Source organism: Strigops habroptila, chromosome Z (genome assembly GCF_004027225.2).
Source record: "Strigops habroptila isolate Jane chromosome Z, bStrHab1.2.pri, whole genome shotgun sequence".
Classification (NCBI taxonomy): Eukaryota; Metazoa; Chordata; class Aves; order Psittaciformes; family Psittacidae; genus Strigops; species Strigops habroptila.
The window spans coordinates 35,692,275-35,709,829 of NC_044302.2; the positions used below are offsets into that span (position 1 = coordinate 35,692,275).

The 17,555-nt window shown below is 39.1% G+C and overlaps 1 protein-coding gene across 4 annotated transcripts in view; it reads left to right on the top strand.

Moving 5' to 3' along the window:
- Positions 1 to 17,555, top strand: part of CAMK4 (calcium/calmodulin dependent protein kinase IV) — a 157,026-nt gene that overhangs the window by 72,045 nt on the left and 67,426 nt on the right. For all 4 annotated transcript variants that reach the window (XM_030511383.1, XM_030511379.1, XM_030511380.1 and 1 more), the window contains 2 exons: positions 5,759 to 5,821; positions 6,496 to 6,578. In XM_030511383.1, coding sequence (XP_030367243.1) covers positions 5,759 to 5,821; positions 6,496 to 6,578 — 146 coding nt within the window. The remainder of the gene's footprint in view (positions 1 to 5,758; positions 5,822 to 6,495; positions 6,579 to 17,555) is intronic.

Consider the following 17,555-nt stretch of genomic DNA (forward strand, 5'->3'; position numbering starts at 1 on the left):
TATGCAGATAACGCATTTCTCTTTCATTTTTTAAAAGCATATGCTTGCACAAGCACAGCTAATCTGTATTTGCAGCCAGCAGGTTTGCATGTACAAACAAAGCTTTTAGGCAACTAACAGAACGAATGCAAGCACATTGATGTAATTTGGCAGTAGTTCCATGCAAGTGTGTTCAGTCTGAAGAATATGCATCAATCAAAGGATTATAGACAGAAATTGGAAGTGTGGACATGTGCACAGACAATAATTGCTTTAGTAATAGCCTGTTTTCTTTGCATTAATAATACAAGTTTACTTACAGAGGCTCAAAGTAAAAAAAACTCAGTAACCTACTGTTGCGGTTTAACCCCAGCCAGCAGCTCAGCTCCACACAGCCTCTTGCTCAATGCTCTCAGTGGGATGGGGGAGAGAGTCAGAAAAATAAAAGTGATAAAGGCAGTTCAGTAGGTAAAGCAAAAGCAGTGCACACAAGCAAATCAAACCAAAGAATCCATTCACCACTTCCCATGGTCAGGCAGGCGTTCAGCCATCTCCATGAGAGCAGGGCTCCATCACATCTAACGGTTATTTGGGAAGACAAACACCATCACTCTGGCCACACCTCCCCCTTCCTCCTTCCCCCAACTTTATATGCTGAGTATGATGCCATATGGTGTGGGATATCCCTTGGGTCAATTGGGGTCAGCTGTCCCGGCTGTGTCCCTCCCAGCTCAGTAAGGCTGCTGGCCTTAATGAGAAGGTCAAGCAATGTCCCAGCTAGAACAGCCCCTAAAATATAGGATAAGTTCTTTACTCAAGAAACTTTTTATTTTCATTCAAAAAAAAAAAAAAAAAGTCATGCAAAGAATCAAATCGCCTGAAGAAGGAGTTAAACAAGGAAGTTGTGAATGCTCCATCCCTGATGGTGTCCAAGGCCAGGTTGGATAGATACTTGGGCGACATGGTTTAGTGAGAGGTGTCCCTGCCCATGGCAAGGGGATTGGAACTAGATGATCCCAAGGTCCTTTCCAACCCTAACTATTCTATGATTCTATGAAATGCCCTAATTGGAACAAAGAAGTATTTTTTCATTCAGAAGGGTCGGCTTTTTTTAATTTTGCTTTTACCTACTGTCCACTGCCATGCTGGTTACTGAGTTACACCAGACTGACTCAGAGAGACCCAGTGGGTCACATATAAAGCATCTATTTTCATTTGTTCTGGAATTTTTCTGTTATACCAGTTTTTGTATTCCCCAAAATTCTTTATCACTTCTTGTGAAGACTGACATCCATACCTTGCATTGATACATAGACCAGCTCAGATTCATGATTTCACTGGTGCTACCCAGCTTTATACAGGGGAAGAAACACATTCAGAAATCTTCATAAGGTGCACATTCAGAAGTGGTTTAATGTTGAAGTCTTGACTGAAAGACTTCCTGAGAAGATACTTAATGTTTGAACTGGGCAGCAACTGGAATTCCTGTTACTCAGGACATGTTGAAATTAAAAAGCAAAACCTAAAACTGTGTAGAAAATACGTACTTTGAATCTTCATCTTGTGAAGATTTATGTAAATTCCAACCAATTTATTTTTTTCTTGAAACCTTTCAAGACAACCTGGGTAACGCAGCAGCCCTGGTGTAGTTGTGATGATTGGGAACAGAACTTTAGATGACGAGGGAACTGGCAGCTCTGCTTTTGGGTAGTCCATGTTTGTATGGGTTTTAGTATTTCAGCTTAACTGTGAGAAGGCAAAACAATGGTGAAGTTATAAATGGTAATTAGCAATAGACTCCATAAAATTCAGAAAGGGGGATGAATATAAAAATTGTTTCACGGAAGCACTTTTAATAGAGTATGGTGGCAAGCCAATAATGATTTGCAGCACACTACTTATAAGTACAGAGAAATGCATGCTCAGAGCCTGACCTCTGGTTCAGTAATGCATTCATTGCTCAAATTAGGGGTGTTCATGTGTGTCAGTCAGGGGATATTAAATAAGGAGCTGTGCAGAGCTGGGGTGAACAGCTTCCCTGAGGTGGGCAGTGCTGTGAAGCTCCTCCAGAGCTGTTTGCATTGACTGCTTCACATTGCTTGACTGGGCACAGCGTTGTCTCTCAACCTGTGTGGTGGTGACACCTGGCCAGATGTGCCCCTCCGTGTCCATGGTGCCCTGAAGGAGGAATTAATCCTGCAAGTACAGACTTGCAGGATGAGGAATTGGATCTGCTTCTTGCTCTCCGCTGAGTGGTCTGTACACCAATTGGGCACCTGTTTTCAGGATGGTGTGCCATATTGCAAAGCAGCATCTGGATTAATCTGTTTCCAGTGCCAGTTAATCTTTTCTTGTTTCACCTAATTCACTTTCATATCTCAGGAGTTTGTAGCATCATGCCACCTCACCATCTCAGGGCATCTCAGCTTTTATTGAGGATTTTTCCAGCCCTTTCCCTTGTGAAAATAGTCTGAAATTTATAAATCAGAAGTAAGTTTCTGATTTCTAAATTAACAATAAATTAAACATAATAATAAATTTAATTAAATTAATAATAAATTAAATATAATAAATAAATCAGGCTGATTATAGACCCAGTGCTACTTAACTGTATGACCGGTATCAAATTTCAAAGACACAGTTTCAGTGTTTTCAGACACATATCTATAAAGTAGATAAATGCCTAATTCTAGAGAAGTGAAATAATTGGACAAAAAAAATGCTAGGAATAATCCAAGAATAATTACTTTTTTTATGTAAATGTTTTAATATAAATTAAGGGGGTAGATAATATAATTCGCCCACACTTGCAAATGCTATGCTAACTTCCTAGGCCTTGGTTGCGTGATATACCCTGTTAATGCTGTTAATCCTGTCTCTGTCTGCCCGTCTGTAAACAGGACATATAATTGCAGTTTTGAATGCACACAGCATGCTACTATTTGTCTAGTCACATATCCAGCTGCAGCGTAGATAGACATTTCAGCTCAATGGGTTCTTGGACTGCCTCTTGCTGCCAAGGTCAGGTCACTGGATCTTTGCTGCTGTTACAGATACTTCATCCAGCTGGATTAAAGCCAGCATGCAGGTGATTACCTGGGCTATGGTCACAGCTCCTGGTTTGATTATTAAAGTGGACTGTGGAGCACTGCAAGCCACAGCACAAGGCAGGACTGTACTGCACCTACAAGCAGTTCCTGCAGATTTGCTGTGGCTTAGCGCTTCATGTGGATGTCTCCACAGGTAAGCTATGGATGCATATGGATGTGGGTTTTAGTAATTATGGACTATCTAACAAATTTTATTTTTCTGGTCTATGAGCAGTGACATCTTCGTGCCTAGGTCAGTGGTGAAGAATTGATAAGTAACCATTTTAGGATGACCTGGCAAATGACTTCTCAAATTGGCGTTGATGTACTATAGGAGCATGCTGCTTCATAGGCATATCACAACAAAAGCCTCTTGATTGCTTGCAATTTCAAGTTTGCAAACAGAAAATACAGCTCAGTAAAATAGCACCCATGTTAAAATCAACCAACTAGTCATTCTCACAACCTGGTACAGAATTAGTGTGAGCACGAAGAGTAATCTGCAAGATGAGAGGAGGCCTCTACAGGTTTTCAGCTGTAACTACTCAGTGCCAAAAGGAAGCATCTTTAGTTTGGGCAGCCTGTTCCATACTTGTTGCCAGGAATGCTTGATGCACAAACATTTTCAAAACTGCAGAAAACAAGTAGTAGGTTGTTCAGTTTGTAGTGGTCCTTTTGGATAAGGTGTATTACACAGGTATCTAAACAGGTATCCTGGGGAAATGACTGTCCATGCAATATTTCTGATCATGTCTGAGGTGCAAAGCATGTGAAAACAGTCCAGGCTTGTATTACTCTCTGAATCATCAAGTTCCCCTTGCTACCAAGCAGAGATGTTTGGGGCCCCTGGCTGTGCAGTTGTGCTCACAAAAGTAACCCAGAGTTGAATTATAGCACTAATGCCAATGGGATGTTGAAAATGGGTAAGACCACAGGCTGGTGCTAACAGCATTTTAAGAAAACTGCACAGCAGACCATTCTTCAAACCTGCTGCTCAGTATTTATGTAGCGAGCAAGAGCAAAGAAATACTTGCATTCAGAGTAGGAGGCAGTAAAGTTTATAAAGCCCGTGATGGTCATGAACCTGAAAGGATCCTGTGTTTGAGCCCAGAGCAGGCATTTGCATGTGAAGGTTTAGTTACTGACCATGTTCTTTACCTCCAATTCGGTGTTCAGGTAACGGACTATGTAATTCCTTTTTGATTTTTGCTTTCTGCTGGTTCTTATGTGCACTGAATCTGTCCAAAGTTCTTTCTTCTTTCTTTAAGTTTGCTTTCTGGCAGAGCCACTGAAAGAGGTTAAATGTCAATGAGTTTCCACTTGTTTACACCAGTGTCAGAGCACTGTGGCATTACTAATCTGAAATCATTCCTGACTGACACAAAGAGAGAATGAAATTCTTCCTATCCTGCAATTCTGAATATGACTGATACTTGGATTGTGTTGTTTCTGGAAAAAAATGAAATACTGAGGACTACATCTTTTAGGTGATAAAAAAAAGGGATTGTTTTTTAAGCATGCGTCTTCCTCACTAAGGATTGAAAGGTAGTTTTAGGTCCTTTTCAAAGGTTTATGTATTATGGCTGTTCATTTCCCATATGATGTAAAAAACCCAAACCAAAACAAAAACGTGTGTTTGATAAAAAGTCTGCACTAAAAAACCCCCACACAACCCCCTCCCTTAAAAATGTTTTGCTTGATGTCATCTGTGTCATCAGTTTGGAAACAGGTAGTGATTTAACTTGCTGACTCTGTTTCGTTTTGTAACCCCTGAGATGAAAAGCGCTGTAGAAGAAATAAGTTTATAATTGTCATCAGTGTAGGATTTATCTAGGGTTTGTGAGAATGTTTGCAAACCAGATAGTTTCTTCATAAATGTATTAATTACCTTAGCAACATAAAAGCATCCATAGCTTGCTTACAAGCATTTTCCTTTCTTGCTTGCTTAAGCATTCAAGTTCTGGGAGAGTCGCAATTGTCTTTCCTGAGTGAAGTACTCCCTATGTCTGCATTTCTTTGTGAGAAGTGACCGGTGTCCCCCAACAGCACATAGGTTGTGCCTGGATTGCTAAAGACTGCAATTTGAGAAGGGAGGGAAGGGGAAGGGCTAATCCTCTCAGAGGTTTAACCAACAGATAGTCTTTTGCATTAATAGAGCATTGTTAGATATATCTGTTGCAAGTTGAAGTTAAACCTTACACTCTGTGGCTGGGGGCATTTGACCTTAGCATCACTCTTTTGTTCTAAGCAGTACGTTACACTGCTTTGTTGTGCACATCCTATGTGGAGAAAACTTTTTCCAGTACAGCTGCTGAACAACGTGTCAAAAGGAAGCTATCCTGGCGAAAACTGAACTGACATAAATAGCAACAGAAAAGGGCAGAACTTGAGTAAAAAGGAATCTTAGCATCTTTTTAGATGTCTCTCCTATATTCTACTTCTCTTGTGACTTACATGTGCATTTGTTTGTAATCATTTACTAGATGCAGCTGGGGTTTTTTCTCATGTTAAAGGAAAATTACTCCTTACAGTATATTTGATTTGTGTGTCTCACATCAACATATTCTCCTAGGAGAACTAGAAATGCTGTTCTTACATATTTTCCTGTGAAGTTAGAAATTTCCAGCTAGAAGCTTCTATGGTGAACATAGAAATAAATTTTTCACTTTTTCCTCCCCACTTTTAACCAGGTAGACAAGAAAATTGTCCGCACAGAAATAGGAGTTCTTCTTCGCCTGTCGCATCCAAACATTGTAAGTTTAGCCTTGTTCTTTGACTCCACATTTGGTTTTGGTTTTGGTTTTGGTTTTTGGTTGGGGTTTTTTTTGAGTTTTTAAAATTCTTTCTTTTCCTGAGAAATTACTGGCTCGCCTATACAGACTTGGGAGAGTCCTGGATTAAAGCTTTGGGTTCTCATGAGCACAGTAGCAGCTTAGTTTGGAAGACTGTTGAATTATACTTCCACTTTAAAATAAAATGTTGAATTTTTAACAGCGTTGAGTGAGATATTATGCAAAAGAAGTTCTCTAGATTAAAGGCAAAGTTGGTGTTGTCAGTCCTAGAAGGGTGGGGAAGGTCTTACCTTCAGTTATTCTGAAAGACTGGCAGACAGGTGTTGGGAAGCACTAACAAACTTATCATCTTAAACTCCTGTGTTACACAGAGGTTGCTGAGGTACAAGGAGTGTGAAAATAACAAAAAAAAAAAAAAAGGGATTGCAAAGGAGATAAAAGTAGCAAAGAAAAAACGGAGGTGGGAGAGAACATGCACAATGACTCGCTTAACTGCAAGGTAGATGACACACCAACTTCAGTTGGTACCATCCTCTGCTTTATTGACTCTGGTGTTTTTCCTGCTGTTGGCCCTGTGATATGCTCAGAGAGAAGACAAATAAGCAAAATAAATCCTTTTTGTTACCTTTTACCAGATAAAACTGAAGGAGATATTTGAGACCCCTACAGAAATCAGCCTTGTTCTGGAATTGGTCACAGGTGGAGAACTATTTGATCGGTAAGTTATCTGTACGTGCCTCACTTGGTACTTTCCCTAGGGATTCTACAGTCCAGATTTCTTCTCTGCACATAATCCCTGTGTTAGTAATTACTGGAATTATTTCATCAGCATATGGTTTATTCACATGAGTAAATACCTACAGGAACTGGCTTAAAAATGTGTTTGGAAATGTGATTATCAGGAGAGTTGGGTTTTTTTAAAGCATACATGAGTTGAAAACAGGAAATTGCCAGTAAATTTTGAAGAGCACAAAGTATTGAAGGAAGGTGCTCAGCAGGCACATCGCATCAGACATGAGACAGGAAAAACTTGCCAAATCACGTTGACAGGTCATTATAAAATATAGTAGGTGAAAATCAACACTGCCAGGAGGATAGTGTTATGTCAGATAAAAATTTGGTAAATAAAGTAATAAGGAAGAAGTTCTCTTTTGTATTTATTGTACTTATAAAACCTCTGGTTTTGTTATAAAGGTTCTGCAAGAAAGGTATTGAGTTCTGAAGGTATTACTTCTAAGGCTGCACATGCTTGTGGTGTAGGTGCGTATGCATAAAACAAAATAATTGTATAATAGTGTTGGGGCAATATTTTAATGGTAGGGATTTGGGGTTTTAGAGCAACAGAAGGTATGAAAAGCTTTTTATACTGATTGGAATAAATCAGTAATTAATTAATCAATAATGAATTGTAATCAATTAATTCACTGGTGTTGGTGATTTCCAACTCATGTAAGGACAAGTTATTTGGTCTTCCTTCTTCTGTAGTTCAAGTTTGGTATTTTAGAGGACTGTTACACAAATACACATAAAAGATTAAGTCTGAAAGTATCTTTGATCTGAGGAAACAAAAGCATAGTTTTTTTTGTACCGTGGCTACAGCTACAACTTTGAGGTGAACTATTTCTGAACAGGTAACAACACAAGCAACTCCTCCTGTGTCATCTTTGGTTGGCAAAGCAAGAAGGAGAAGAGTACTACAAGTCAAACAAGGGCCAAGTTCCAGGTTGGACTTGATGATCTTAAAAGATCTTTTCCATCCTAGTTGATTCTATGAGCTAGGCAGGACCCTGCACAAGGTGCTTAACCTATCACATAGCCATTTATATATCCACATGGTTTCAGATTGGGTAGTTTTCAGGAAGGCTGGATACTCTACAGGAGTCTTTCGTGAGAAGAATTTGCAAAGAGAAGACATAAAGATGCCAGTGAAATTATTGGCTCCTGAGCAGCAACCATCTGTGTGGTAGAAGAACTGAAGATAAAAGACGCCATGGGATCCAGGATGGGGAATTGCATTTTTTGTAGGAAATAGGATTTAATGTTGCAACATTTACAACATTTTGTAATCTGTACTCAGCAGTGATTGTTGGATTTGAGCTTTCGAACTGATCTTTCCCAAAAATCGTGTGCTTAATCCAGTAGTTTGGCTAGGACGAGCTGTTTGGCACTGCCTGAAGCCATGTGGTCACATACTAGAATTGCGGTGCCCCCTTCTGATGCTACAAATGAGCACTAATACTATGGAGATCTCGTGAATTCAGCATCCTTCTTTTCTCCATATGCAACAGAACTGGAAACTTTGGTGATGTACAGTTTTCCCTGATCTGTGATTTGCTAAAAAAAACCCCTCACCAACAATAAAATAAAAAACATAAAAAACTTAACAACAACAAATTATTAGAAATATGCAGCCAGGATGTTTTGCGCTGGCCGCTTCAATTAAGCATTAGCTGTCCTTTGCCTCTCTTTCATCTTGGCTGAAGGATTAACACTTGCATTGTGCTGTACAGTGGCTGCCTTCTGAATTTTAGTGAGAGTAAATTTAGCTTTGTGCCTTAGGGCAAACTTCCGTTCTCATGCTTAATCTTTTCAATCCATACATCTTTTTATGAAGAGATGAAGGAAATGTCCTGACTTACAGAGAGGCCTCGCACACTTTTTCTTCTGTGCTTGCTTGACTCCCATCCCAGGAAAAAGCAAAATGACCCTGGAAGATCTTCCACTGGGCAGTGGGGTTGTATCAAATATGGAGAGAGAACTGTGACCCTATCTTGAGATCCACCCTATGGTTATCTTTGAGACGAGACACTGTACAGACCGTGTGTGGGCCAGGGACCACCCCAAGGGTTTGGAGGACATTATAGGCTTACTGCACAGCTCTATGACTTTGTAAACCACTGCCCAATACACAGACAGGAAAGCAACTTTTGTACTTTTGAGGAGTTATTCATACACCTCTTTCAGGTAAGCTGTCATCAAATGCTAAGACTAGATCTGTTACACAAATGCATCTGCTATCCTTCCTGTAAATTTCTCCCTTGCTGTTACTGTTACTGCTAATTCTAGTAATATGCTGGTACTTTTTACATTAGCTGTTTTACTGCTCTGGTTTTCTGCCACTCCAGATGGCCATTCTTCTTTTGAATAGTATTTAAGCTGCAGATTACTAAGTTCTTTCACATACACATTCCCCTTATCATGAATTATTGTATAAATACCCAAGGTCTGATTAGTATTCTAGAATCCTATTAGCATTGTAGATGTGCTGCTGGTTTCATGCCCCGTAACATAAAAGTTCCGGATAATGGAATTACTCACTTCCTTCAACATATTTAATATTTCTGTCAAATCATCCACATTATTGCTAAAATGAGCTTTCATTATGACAATTTTTGAGTTGTGCTTCCCAAAAGGAGATAAATTCAAACAAAAGTATCAGCACATCTGAGTTAATAGATCTGAAATCAGGTTGGTTTTGGTTGTATTTTTAAAATGAAATCTGTTTCCCAGACTTCATAAATCACTCTTTAGGTCATACCTTGACATGATTCCAAACAAAACAAATGTAACTCTATAGTAAATTGGAGAAGTTTGTGTAAATTAGAATGTTCATTGACAGTTTGCATGACAGTTATTGCCAATCCAGTAAGTGAGTAACAAAGGGTTTTTGGAGTAAGACAGACCAATGGACAAACTGACCAAGACAAAAACTGCAGTAGGTCAACTGCAGGTTAACTGATAACTGATACTCTAGTTCTTTCCAGATGCCATGTCTACAGCTCAGTGCTGGCCATATGACTTTAACATTTGCTTGGCCCTTCTCTTTCATTCCTGCATGTTTAAAACAGAAGTGCATGGTTGAAGTGCATTTAAACCAGCAGCATTTTGACAGAGTCCAAAGGGACAACCCTCTGGTATAACTCTGAGTGTTTCAGAAGCAGTGTGTCCAACATGGACGTGGTTCTTATGCTGCCACAATAGTGATGGGAGGCAGGCTGCCACCACAGTGGTTCTCACCAGGGCAGGAACTAGCTGAAAAACAAAAACCACAAATCAGCACAGCCTTTCAAACATGCAGCAGAGTGATCACTCTAGCATTTGAATAGTTTTTAAAGGACCCTGTTTCTGCTACACTTGTGGATAGGAAATTTCAGGACTGGGGGCAAAGTAGCAGATAAAGGTCAATTTTTCATCCCTCTCATATCTTTCTTCTCACCTCATCTTCTCATGAAGAGCATTGCATGTATGTTCAGTCCATAGACACATCTTTTACATGAGAAGTTTTAGTGATGGAAAGACATACTGAAATTTGGTTTTATTAGGGATGACATCATACTGTGCATACAGAATAAAATAATAAACCTTATGTGGATAATTTTAAAAGGCAGGCTTATAGTCAGAAAGCATCTCTCCACTTCAGCTCTTCTCCATTTAACGTGAGAAAACTAAAGGCAGTTGATGGAACTAACCCTCTAGGTGCTTTCAGATAGATGAGACTGAATTTGACCTCAAATAAATGGTCTCAAGCATTTTAATATTAATTGAAGATCATAGTGGAAAAGAGTTTAAAAGTTTAAATGCAGTGACTATAAGGGAATGTAGAATGAATTGACACCACAAGTAGTGGTTTTCCTGGGAAAAAAAAAAAAACCACCCCAAAAAAACCCCCCAAAACCAAAACCCGAATCATTTCATTTCTGTAGGCAAATTGTTTGTCAAACTAATTGCTTTTGTAACCCATTTTTATTAATAATGGGTAAATCTTAGACTGTTCAAAGATTTGATTAGATGAGTAGCTAAAGGTCTCACTTTTTTGTGTTAACCGTTGTGATTATGTTAATCATTGTATTTCTTCAATTTTCTTTATAGTTCTTTCCTTTTAGAATAATAATGATTCTTCTTCAGCTTGGTTCAGTATATTCTTCTCTTGTCTCTTCCTTCTGCCCTCTGTCCCTTCATTATTCTTTAGTTAAATGTAATTTTTTTGTACTGTTAACTTTGACTTGCTTTTCTATTGCACAGTATATTTAATAAGATTCTTGATCACTTCATCACAGTGAATTGTGATATCTGTCTTTTATGGGCTAACTTTTTTTAACTTGGTCTTTTCCATTCAGATTTTATTCGTAGCAGTGCCTTTCAGCTGAATCACCTCTATTTTAACTTCATTTTAGTCATAATACCTGCAGAATAGTTTTTGTTAGAATCTCCCATTTTTCAGCTTCAAATGATAATGTCAATCCACAAGTTCTCCTAGTCTGTACTTTGACATCTTGATTACAAACTCTTCTGTTTCTTCCTTCATCTTGTTATCAACTGCACCAAACATTGTCTAGAAATACTGCTTATGGCTGGCAGTATTTTGACTCACTTACATTTCAGATTTCGTCCTTTTTCTTCAGATAAATATAGATTCAAGCTGATACCATCTTCTTTTGTGGAGTGTACATTAACAAAAATATTATTTACTTGTTCTGAAGAACTTTCCTTTCTGAGAGATGATGGACTGATTACCTCTTATGGACAAAATTTCCAAAGCCTTCCCAGGCTTCTTATTTCTGCTTATGGAAATTAGAATTACTAAGGGACATCAAAAAGAATAAAGGAATTAATCAGTCACTAAAGGAGGGGAGGAGGGCAGGAGGTTTGTCTTTTACAAACTATTGGTAGAATATCATATTTTATTTATTCCTGAGCTCTGGTCTCATGCGGCGACAGTCTGTCTTCTGAACAGGGGTCAGAGCAGTCCTTTGGGCTTTTTGGCTTTCACAGGGAGTCCTTTGGACTCTGTTTCATATGACCAAGTTACAGTCCCCTCACTTGGGACTAGCGAAAAAAAAAAGAGGTCTGACTTGTCTACACCAACTGTGCCCTATGCTCTGAAATGAGAACACACAAATTAACTTTGGTAAAAGTGCTCCTTGATGTCGTAATAGCTCATTTAGTGTCTCTTGATTTCAGCTGCAGTGATGATAAAATCCAGTAATTCAAGAGTAAAGAAATGTGCATTAATGCTCACTTGTGGCCTTTCTGTGGCCTTTCCAATGTAATTTGATATTTCCTTCATGGAGAGAGTTGTAATAGTGCCTTTATACTTTTGTGGTCAACACCTTATTTTCTGTCACTTGACAGAATTGATGTAAGTAAGCAAGCTAGTATCTACCGACTACAATATTGTGTCCAAGATGAGAGGTACAAATGATTTTTTGTAAATGTTTGTGCATAGGATACTACTTTGGTGTGGTTGATATATGCGCTTAGAACCGGGTGAAACACCAGGCACCGAAGGGAACGCACTTGCAGTTTTATAAATGACTAAATGATTCAAGTGGTGGTGGTGCACTTCTAATACTGTGTGGCTTCCTACTGCTGTCTCAATGTGAACTGATGTGACATTAAAGCCTGCCTGGTTCTTAACTCCACTGTGGAAAGCTTTTCACTTAAAACATTTTAATTTAAAATGTCCTCTGGCCTTGAGATAACTTTGCAGGAATTGTTAGCATGGGTATGTCCTAGCTGGGACCAGCCTGTATGCTGCTAGCCCACTCAGGGAACTATCAAGCCTTTTGGAAGTAGGACACATCAGCCCATGAAACCTCTTAGTTTGTTAGGTATTTTAAAGACCAAGACTTCTTGTGATTAGTGCATCTCTGACATATGTATTCTTGGGTTTCTGCCATAGCCTCACCACTGTAATGTAGATATACAAGGCCTGGATGCCAGACAAACTGGCAGAGATACACCTGTTAAATTCAACAGGAAGATGATAGAGCCTTAGCTGATATCCACATTATTAGCAAATTTAGCTTTCATATTTATTTGAAATGCAGAGAGGTTTTTTACAGCTCTGTGCAGGTGACAAGTTGAGGTGTGTGTATATATATATACATACAGCCTATGTAGCTGTAGCCTACCTATTGTATACAAGAAGTCTCTGACTAACCCAAGAACTACTGATGTGTCTTCTATGCCTTGATTCAACACCTTTCCTGAAATTACAAAATCACTTAGGATGTGATTGCTTTGTACATTTTGTTTCTTATTGCTTTTTCCTATGTACCTTATGACAAGAGTATGAAGGGAAGCCAAAATGTTTTAGGAAGTACAGTTATCCTAAATATCCAGAGCACCAAAAAGATTATACTTAATGATAATTAAATTTTTTTTTTATGAAAGCCTAAAAAGCAAATCCTTTTCAGATAATGTACTTCTCAGTTCAATGCTGAAACTTAGCTGCTGCAGTAAGGAATATATCACACACCCAGGCACTTTGAGAGGTGCCAAGGCCACCAAAAGAGGACTGGAACAGGTGAGACTGAAATAATCCTGAACTGAGTAATGATAATATGAATACTCTTGCAAATTGTGACGTGGACAGGCATAAGCATAATGTATGTAATGCAAACAGTGCCCAGTTTCAGAATTTGGTGGCTGTTTGTTGTGCTCTGCTTGGGAAGTTAGTGATGTGTCAGAGTGAGCTCTGGAGCAGTATGTTTAAAACACCAGGGCAGCTACAGCTGTGCAGGTTTGGCATGGAGGGCTGGAGCAAGCAGGTTGTTCACCTGACCTCAGCCGATGTCCTTCAACCATCCTTGGGCATCCAGGGTTTTGGGGTTTGTTTCTTAAACAATAAGATTCATTTAATCTTATGTAAGCTATTCCAGTGGCTCTCCAGCCTGGTAATTAGATTTGGCTTCAATATCAAGAAGAATTTTCTTTCTGCAAATTTGGCCAGAACTTTTTTGCCTTGTCCCCAGTAGGTAGAGAGAAAGTGAATATTTCCTTTATTGTGGTAAACTCTCATGCAGTGGAGGACTGTGGAAGACTACATGTTCACAGTCCCTACAATCTTTAGTCCCTGGTCGTGTTTTCTATGTCTCAGTTACTGTCAGTTGAACATCCTCCGCATTCCCACATCTTTCTGTTAGCACAGTGCCCATAGGTAGACAAAGAATTCCAAAGATTTCTTGTTAAAGACAAAGAAATAGTTCCTGATTTTCCTAGAATTTTTTCTAGTTCTGTGCTTTGAAATGCTGAGTAGGAAATAGGAAGTTAAAGAAGAGAAAACAAACCCTAGTGTGAGATATAAGAAATATGCAGTCTTTCACTAACTTCTCCTGCATGGCAAATTTATGAAAAACAGCCTCTTACTTAATAATGATGGAGGGAAAATAGCTTTCCTGAATGACTGCAATGCTGCATTTCATTTCTTAATGAGGTACTGAAGAAAAATGTCTAGTTTGTTTGTCTTGGAGTCAGTTCCAACACAGTTCTGCATTTCCCATTATCCTTCTTCAGATCATGGGCAGGCAGTTTAAGTCATTAGTGACAGTAACAGCTAGTCTGCACTGAAATATGAAAATGGATGTAAAATAAGGAAGAATCAGCGAACTGAATCAGAGCTGCTTTTTTGTATTTATTACTTTTCAATGCTGTAGTATGGAAAACACATAAATATTTAGACAGAAACCTTACTTTTTAACTAAATAAATGCACCAAAGCAACAAGGAATTGGAATTGCCTTCATACAGGTATGAGCCAGTAGATCTGTGAATCATTCTTTTGAGAATGTGTTCTTGCAAAAACCTTTTTGCTGTTGAAGAGAGCGATGTCATTTTCTTTTCCTGTTTCTTCTCATTTTCAGTCTCACCTTACCTTGTAGAAATCTTTCATTTTAAAGACATATTAGAATTTACAGAAGAATTAAGTGAGTATGTACAGAAAAAAAATCTCTATCACTGCAAAAGAATTTTAGGCAAATTGACATTTGTTTTACAGAACTAAATACTTTTTAAAATTCTTAGCACATTCTGGCATTGGAACAGATCTTGTATTTATAAAGGCCAGTGTCTTGCTTGAGGCTGTACATGATGTAACAGGATGCAGCCCACAGGTAAGATGTGGTACAAGAGTTCTGAGTAAAAGCCAGTTAGAAGCAAAATAAAAATGACCCTAGGAACGGTGATGGGGTTTTCTGATATTGCTAATAAGCAAATACAGACATAGCATGAAGAAAAATAAACCATGTTGTGAACTAATAAGTAATTAAAAAAATTACTGTTTTGGATGGCTAAATAGATTTAGTAGACCTTTTGAAGGCTACATGACATGTTTCTAGATTCACTTAATACTGAAAGGCAACCAATTCCACAGTATGGAGAAATAATGTTTATAGTGGCAAACAGCTAAATATTGCAAGTTTTAGAGTAACTGTTCATATTGATTAGCATAAAACTAAGTGTGCTTACTAATCTGAGGTAAGGGAAGCAAGAAAAAGACTTTACCTGCTCAGAATTCAGGTGAGGCTTGAGGATGGCTAAGGTGGCCCTTGTGGGAGGGGAGCAGGGAAGTAAGCTAAGAACGGGAGAACTAGTCCATTTAGAGTTTAGGGTAGGAAAAAGTAAGTTTGTTAAAGTGGATAAGATTTCAAATTTTCTTGATCACAAGGAGTCATGAGAACAGCTTGTGTTTAAAATTGCAGGAATAGTCATTGTACTATATTCCCATACCCAAGACAAAGAAAAGAGAAAGAGGCTTTGGTTTCAGGGTCAGGGAGCTGGTAACGTACACATTTCTTGTCCCATTTGGTTCTGCTTCTGTTGCTTCTTCCACCCCCTGGTGCTCTCCATTTACAAGTTTCAGGAGTGGTTACAGTGCAAGGCTTGGAGAGGCTCTGAGGACTGTGCTGCCCAGGGAAAGACGTATAACCCTTTCTCAGTCTCATCGGAGAGGTCACACTGCCGGGGCAGCAGCCAATGCTGACCAAGAATTTAAGATATTGGCAGTCTTACATGAAGAGGTGTGTGCCATCAGTCACTATGCCAGCTTAGCGTCCGCTGACACTGAATGAGTCCACTGCTTGTTAAACAGGTTGCTGGGTGTCTCTGATTCCTCTTATATAATTGTAGCTGTGCAAGCACTGTTTCCCTTGCTGGATTGAAAAGATCTGGCTCTCTGCTGTGTTACTTATTGAAAAATCAAACCCAAAGCCTCCTTTCCTTCTGGGCTGAAATGTTCACTTGTTTGTTTTTGTAGGAGAGTGATTGTTTCCACTTGTTGCCTAACATGCTTCCCATTAATCCCCGGATACATGTGTTCCAGTCAACTGTAAAATTGTATATCAATATAATTGTAATAGTGCTCTCAAAATTGATTCGAAAATGACATGTTAGGATTCCCCATCACTTTCCTCATTGATTTTCAGGTTAAATGTGTTTACTTTAGCAGGACTGCGCTCTTCCTTTATTTTTTTCCTATCAGTAATAAAGTTTCTGTAGAACAAGTGTGGCCACTATGTCCCTCCCTTTGCTGTGATATCCCACTGCTTTCATTGTCTTCATAAAAAAGTGGTGAATTAAAGCATAGTACCAAGTCTTAACAAGAATGTCCCAAAAAAAGTAAAATCCAGTGCATGGTTTTCTCAAACTATACTGCAGGCTACAAAAGTATGGTGAATGCTGGTAATAATTTATGCATCTGTTGAGGCAGACTATAATGAAGATAAACATAATGGAAATATAAGCAGCGTAGCAGGCATTGCAGTTCTGTGGTAGAGAGAGGTTACACTGAAAACTGTCTTCGAAACTAAAGGATTTATATTGCCAGAAAACTTGCAGTACTCAGAGGGAACAGAAATGCTAGAAAGGCTGCGTGGAAGTTGGCAAGCATTACTGGAAATTATTAAACACTTGAATGCATACGTGAGTTTGACAATCATGTGGAAGCAACCAAATTTCAACTACCTGCTGTGTATAAGAGAGCATGGATCACCACAAGAAATACATCATACCATTTCCACAGGCTTGCTGGGCGATGTGACTCTAAAGGTGGTTTTGCTCAGTACTGTATTTTTCATAGCTCTGCTACCTGACAGCAGAAGGCTTTTCCACCTCTGAATTTGAGTGGCAGCTGGCAGGGTCATCATTGCTGTGGTGGAGCAGCCATGGGCTCTGAGTCAGGGGTGCAGTTGGGTGGGTTCTGCTGGATGACTGGCCTGGCAGGCAGGCAGGGGTGCTTCTTGGCACCATCTCCATCTCCAACAGTGTCATAGAATCACAGAACAGTTTGGATTGGAAGGGACCTTAAAGATCATCTAGTTCCAACCCCCTACCACAGGCCCCTTTGACTAGACTAGGTTGCTCAAAGCCCCATCCAACTTGACCTTGAACACTGCCAGGGCTTGAACACAGATTCTCTGGGTAACCGGTTCCAATGTCTCACCACCCTCATAGTGAAGATTTTTTTCCTGATATCTAATCTAAATCTGCCCTCTGTCAGCTTAAAGCTGTTCACCCTTGTTCCAGTAGCGGGAAGGAGTGAAGAGCAGCCTCTGGGAAACACTTGTCTGCTTCGCTTTATAGAAAGAGGTGGATTTTTCTCAAATATGTTCACATGTGCTTGGAAAGACAATATTTAATCAGTACATTTTCAGATGTGTGTCTTGCCGTGTACAAGTGTAAATAACTGAATCAACATATTTCAATAAAAGTGTACACACAAGCATGAAAAAGTGATTTTACACAAATGGGACTAGAATACGAATCATTTATTTCATCAGCATCACATTTTTGCTGGCTTTAAAATGTCATCTTTGATTTGAAGCTCTGTCTTGAATTTCCTGAATATCTGTGACACCAAATTTAGCGTTTTTCCAAGCTTTGACTTCAAGCATTTTGGTATCCTTTCTTCTGGATTC